Below are 5,955 nucleotides of genomic sequence, written 5' to 3'. Positions count from 1 at the left end.
GTTCCTCCCAACTCCTGATCAGACACAGGAAGAGTTGACCCAGACTGTGGGTTCCACCAAAGGGGAAGATCACTGAGGTGTGTAAATCCGACAATAAGCGCAGGACACACCAAGGTAAAGGAGGAACTTTGTCACAGTGTCCACAGTTGTATTACTGTGATCCTCTGCATGTCTCCCATTCTCACTTGTGTCATATCTAAAATTTACATAAATCTTTTAGGAGCAGGTTCATGTTTTTAGTGAAGTATCTCACATAGCTTTGGACATCTTAGCAATAAAGCATAATCAGCATAAAATCTTGAAAATTTCATCAGTTTGATGCAAAGTAGAAGCACTTCATATGCCATGAAAGCCTGAAAACCTTTCCATCTCTCCATCTCCATCCCCTTTGCAGAGCCTTTACAATTCCCCCACATTTAACTATTATGATTCCCAACTGCAGGTACATCTTTCATTAAAGAACAAGATAGGGCCTGCTATTTGAAGCCCACCAACAAAACTCTGTATATGCCTATGCTGGGTTGCCCTCTCTCCTTGCCCCAATGTGTGTTGGCATGCTACTTTTGGAGCACTAGTCATTCCTGCTTGCTAGAGGTGAAGAGATAAGAGGCCAGAAATTAAATCCAGGCCCTGGCATGGCATTTTATCATGCTAACTTCCCCTTTCAGGCTTTTACTCCCCTCAGTTTTTCCCCCTTTTGCTTGTAAATTCAGCAATGTCCCCTCCCATCATGATACCACCACTTCAGCTCTTCCGAGGGCAGCCCCTTTCAAGGGCTCGTCCTCCCTAAAAACAACATAGGAGCTGCAGAAGAGATACCTAGCTTGTTGCGACTAGCACTGTAGTGACTTCCCTGACGAGGCACAGGCCTGCAGGGCAGAGCCTCTCTTTGTGGGAGTCAAAAACCAGCTCTGACAAAGCAAGAGGGATGGTGCATTGACTTCATGGCTTGCTGAAAACCCCCCACACCCCCTGCTGTGTTTCCACTTGCACAAGGCATACCAGAGCACATTGGGGTATGTGCACAGGGGTGGGCAGGCAGATGGGTATGAGTGAGCAGGCATATGCATGTAGGTGGGCATGGGTGGGCAGCAGGCATGGGCAAGTTGGCTTGGGTGAAGAGGCAGGCAGGCACGGGGGTGGAGGTAGGCATGGCTCCCCTGCATGCTCCTGTGCACAGGGCACACAGGTCTGTTCGTGGGCAGGTGTGTGTGTGAACGCCTCAGAGACATCAGGGAGGAAGCCTCTGGCGCCCCTGCACCCCAGCCACTGGGGAAGAGGCTTCTATGCGGGCGGGCACTACGCGAGCTCTCTGCCAATCTGCGTGGTGTGGGGCTGCCAGGAAAGGGGGCAGCCCCCTTGCCCTGACGAGGGAGAGTCCCCTACATAGGCCTGGCCCGCGCTCGACCTCGCTCTTGGCTAATTCAAGGTTTTTCCTCCATCCCGCGCACCAACACCCCGGCAGTGCACGGCCACCTCACCCTGACTCTGACCCAACCGGCACAAAAAACCAGAATCCCACAGCACTGACCACGCGCATACCCCACTAATCAACCTCAATGCCCTTAATACGCATGCGTACAGACATCCCGCTCCTTCCCCCCGCCCGCGCGGAAAAGTGCGCATGCTCACAAGAAACATTGACGCTCTCGTGAGGTCAGTTTTTGTCCGACCAATCCGCAACCGAAAGCTCCGCGCGTGCGCAATGATCACCTCCTCGCTCCAACGTCCTTACGATTGCGATCTGCGCATGCGTAGGGTGTGGCGCGGGGGTTTGAATTGCTTCGGACGGTTGGAAAAAATCCGTAACAGTGGAGTCAGGTAAAGTGGGGCTGTTACCATGGCAGCGTGGGCAGCCATCTGAGGAAGCAGATACCCGGGGCACAGGCGTGTTACCGGGGGCCGGTCGGTAATCCTCTCTCCGGGCCCGGGGGTAAGGGAAGCAGGGGCTGACAGTTCTCGGGCAGGGCCCAAGGGCTTGCAGCGCAGGGTAGCTGGGCACCTCGCAGGCCTGTCTCAGGTCGGGCTCTGAGCCTCGCAAGGGCCGGGACAGCTCCGAGCAGCGCGGGGGCCTTTGGGTGCTCCGTGCTGAGGGCCCGGCTACAGGGGCGCGCTGCGGGTGCCGAGCGCAGAGCAATGGCCCCGAAGATGGGGAGCGCGGGGTGTGAGCCCGCAGAGCGGGGATCGCTAGCAATGTGGGCAGTGGACAGCCTCCTGCCTGATTTGACTGCTCGTGGTCCTGTGTCTGCTTGCATCGTTCTTTCCCCCTTCTCTGGGAATTCAGAGCTGTGGGTTATTTAAAGGGGCACTGCCAACTTGAATGTTTAAATATTGATTATTTGTAGAATATGTGTGTTCGTTCTTCTGCTCTGTTACTGATGTGTCTAAGAACCTTTCTAGCCAGGGGCATTTCGGTGGTCTGGAGAAACAACAATACCAAACTGCTCGTGCGTGGGGTAGAACAGTAATCCCCAGTGTTTCTTCTGTTTTGATTATTTTTACTAACTTTTTTAGTGTTATGTGTTATAATTGTAAATGTCTTTCAGACACTTAATTTTCAAGATGACATATTCCCCTTTAAAAATTCCTACTTGTGAGCTTTCCTTCATCTTTGTCTGCTGTAGGGAAGAATTGGGCTTGTATGTACACACTGGATGGCCTGTGTATATAGGTACTCTTCTAACTGGATTATCTGACCTTTCTGGGGCACATGCTGCTCTAAGTGGTTTATGGCACGTCATAGTTAGTTACTTTACACCTCCACCTCAAAAACCTAGGGGGTTTTTGGAAAGCCTGGGGATAAACTGACTTTCATGTTCTTGCAGGCAAGTGGCTCTTTGATGTTCTTCAACTGCTGGGAGTATATCTGGCTTTGGGGCTTGATTTTTATTCTTGCCTCCTTCGGGGAAAGATTTGGAACCAGACTGGCAGATGAGTGAGTACTTAATTCGCCCTTCCCAGCTGGGAGACTGAAGGGATGCATCAAAGAGGGACGGCCAAGAATCCAAAGCAGGCTTTCCAGGTTCGCCGTAGTAGCCTCTCTGCATGGCAAATAGAAGAGAGAACAGCTGGCCGAAAGACTGTGGACTTGAAAAGGGCCCAGAAACATGAGAAAAGGAAGCAGCAATCTGCCAGTGTCCAGCCAGGTAACAGCACGCAAGACCATCTGGAGCAGGCTCTGACCTATTTTGAGAGAGGTAAGAGCAGTGATATAACTTTGCTTCTGATATTGAAAAGGGCACTATCAACTTGAAATGTAGTCCATTTTTAAATGAGTTTAAAATAGTTTTATGTGCAACTTGAGTCCGTCTGGCTGTTTTTGTGGTTTTATAATTATTTTCCTATCTTGACTTTTTTTTTTTTTCTTCTCCCCTATTGGTTTGTGAAACACCCAGACAGAGGGAACAAACTGTACAGGGGAACCATTAATGGGAGCTGTGGATGGACAGCAGCTTTTGAAAACCAGGGTGTTTTCTCTTAAAGTGGTAAACAATGGACAGAAAACAGATTTGGGGGTAGAATGCATCCCTGTGAACATACACATTTCTCAGGAGGAAATTGGGGGAGGGATAGCTCAGTGGCTTGAGCATTGGCCTACTAAGCCCAGGGTTGTGAGTTCAATCCTAGAGGGGGCCATTTAGGGATCTGGGGCAAAAATCTCTGTGGGGATTGGTATTGCTTTGAGCAGGGATTGGACTAGATGACCTCCTGAGGTCCCTTCCAACTCTGATATTCTGTGATTATCAGGATGCACTTTAACCCTACTTTTTTTGCTTATTTTAGTTAAAGACTACATTCCACTGAAAAAGAATGAGGTTCTGCAGAAACACTTGACTACTGTGGAAAGCATTGCCCTGCAGAGAGGATTATCCCCAGAAGGACTTGATGTGTTGCTGAATGTGGCACTCAGTGGCCACCTTGGTAAAACATTCAGAAATTGCTAGCATGTCCACTGTGACTGTGTCTTTCTTCCCTCCTGCCACTTTTTCTTACCATAGCCATGGCTTTGAGAGAATATGTTATGGTGGTTATATTGTCATGGTTTGTCTGTTACTGTAAATTTACAGCATCCTTAAAGTTCTTTAATATTACATTCTGAGTTCTTGCTAAAATAAGTGTAGCAAACTTAGTAGGAACAAGGAATACTTTGGATAAAAATTGTAAAAATAATAATAATATAATTTTAAAAAAGCTATTGTCTTCAATATTTAAAAGAATACTGCTGTGTCACTTACTTTATAAAATCTCTTATAGACTTGTAGTCCCTAGAAACCTTTCTCTCATCTTCCATGCTGGGGATCGTTTGAGTTTCTTCTCCCCTGACATGCAACTGACATGGCTGCTTATTTGTAGCTTCAACTTTTGCAGTGTCTCATACAGACAGAGGAATGGAGTGTCAGTCCAGACTTGATAAGCGTGTTCTTCAAAATTACTGACCACCATTTTGCTTTTAAATTGGTGATGAGCCAATGGATTTAAAACAAATAACAATCCTCCACCTCAAAAACCTAAAGATACATGTTAGAGTGTGGACGATATTTTTCTTCTGGTTATTACAACTTTAGTAGGTCCCTTTTATTGGCATAAAATAATTGGTGCCTCTTTACAAAACTAAATTGCTGATGTGAAACTGACAATCTCACATTTTACATGTTGATAACATTACAAACCGTGAGTGAAAATTTTAAATACTTTGCTTTTTTTTTTTTTTTTTTAACTTTTTCCCTTGTCATGAATAATCACAATAGACTAGTTGGTTTCACTTTCTAGCTCTGATGTACTAGCACCATGTTGCAAATGCTGTAATGGAATGTAGTTCACTATATGCTATTTGAAATTTTGAAAAGAGCTAGGCAAACATTTCTATTGGTCTTATGTTTACAAACTCAATTTTTAGTCCATATTTGACCTGCTAGTTTTATTTCAACTTTCAATTTTCCCTCTTGTCAGACTGACAGAAATCCTGGCGGGTTTCATCTTTCTCTGTAGCATGGGGCACAAGTCACTTGCAGGTTTAAACTAGTTGTAAATTATTAATTCTCTTTAACTTGAGGTCTTTAAATCATGATTTGAGGACTACAGTAACTCAACCAGAAGTTAAGGGGCTATTACAGGAATGGTTAGGTGAGGTTCTGTAGCGTGCAATGTGCAGGTGGTTTGACTAGATTAGAGATCGGCAACCTTTGGCATGTGGCCCGTCAGGGAAATCCGCTGGCGGGCCGGGACGGTTTGTTTACCTGCACCGTCCGCAGGTTTGGCCGATCGCAGATCCCACTGGCTGCGGTTTGCCGTTCCAGGCCAATGGGGGCTGCAGGAAGTGGCGGTCAGCACAACCCTCAGCCCACACCGCTTCCCGCAGCCCCCATTGGCCTGGAACGACAAACCGCAGCCAGTGGGATCTGCAATCGGCCAAACCTGCGGACGGTGCAGGTAAACAAACCGTCCCGGCCCGCCAGCGGATTTCCCTGACGGGCCACATGCCAAAGGTTGCTGATCCCTGGACTAAATGATCACATTGGTCCCTTCTGACCTTTTAAAGTCTGAGTTTAAAATAGGCACACTAGTGCTTTACATCATACACAAGTATTGAATAGTGTTGGCTTGTAGTCCTAAGTCTCTTTCGAGCACTGTCAAGTTACTGACTCAGACACTATATGGGAACAAAAGAACAGCTGCTAATCATGTGTTTTGTGTTGTTTTCTTATGTTGTTTGTTCCTTAGTCAAATATTAGCTATAAAGAATTCCTGTTACTTTTGCCTGGCTCTAACTAAAGAACTAAACGCTATTTAAATACTAAAGTCCTGGGGTGGTGTGGTAATCTAGCCGTCCAGTCCCAGACCTGGACTTTAGTGTCCACCAGTCTGGTCCTGTCCCAAACCTGGACTTTTGCGTCCAAAGTTTGGGGGCTTACCTGAAACTCCCCCAAGCTCACTACCAGCTTGGATATTCTCGCT

The 5,955-nt window shown here is 47.0% G+C and overlaps 1 protein-coding gene across 1 annotated transcript in view; it reads left to right on the top strand.

Annotated features, from left to right (window-relative positions):
• Positions 1-1,730: 1,730 nt before the first annotated feature.
• CENPI (centromere protein I) overlaps positions 1,731-5,955 on the top strand; it is a 35,702-nt gene continuing 31,477 nt past the window's right edge. Inside the window, exons 1-3 of the mRNA XM_032772191.2 lie at positions 1,731-1,821; positions 2,826-3,197; positions 3,784-3,921. Of these exons, the coding sequence (XP_032628082.1) occupies positions 2,978-3,197; positions 3,784-3,921 (358 nt within the window). The 5' untranslated portion in view covers positions 1,731-1,821; positions 2,826-2,977. The remainder of the gene's footprint in view (positions 1,822-2,825; positions 3,198-3,783; positions 3,922-5,955) is intronic.

The sequence above is a fragment of the Chelonoidis abingdonii genome, chromosome 8 (assembly GCF_003597395.2).
Source record: "Chelonoidis abingdonii isolate Lonesome George chromosome 8, CheloAbing_2.0, whole genome shotgun sequence".
NCBI lineage: Eukaryota > Metazoa > Chordata > Testudines > Testudinidae > Chelonoidis > Chelonoidis abingdonii.
This window is presented reverse-complemented; position numbering and strand designations above follow the sequence as displayed.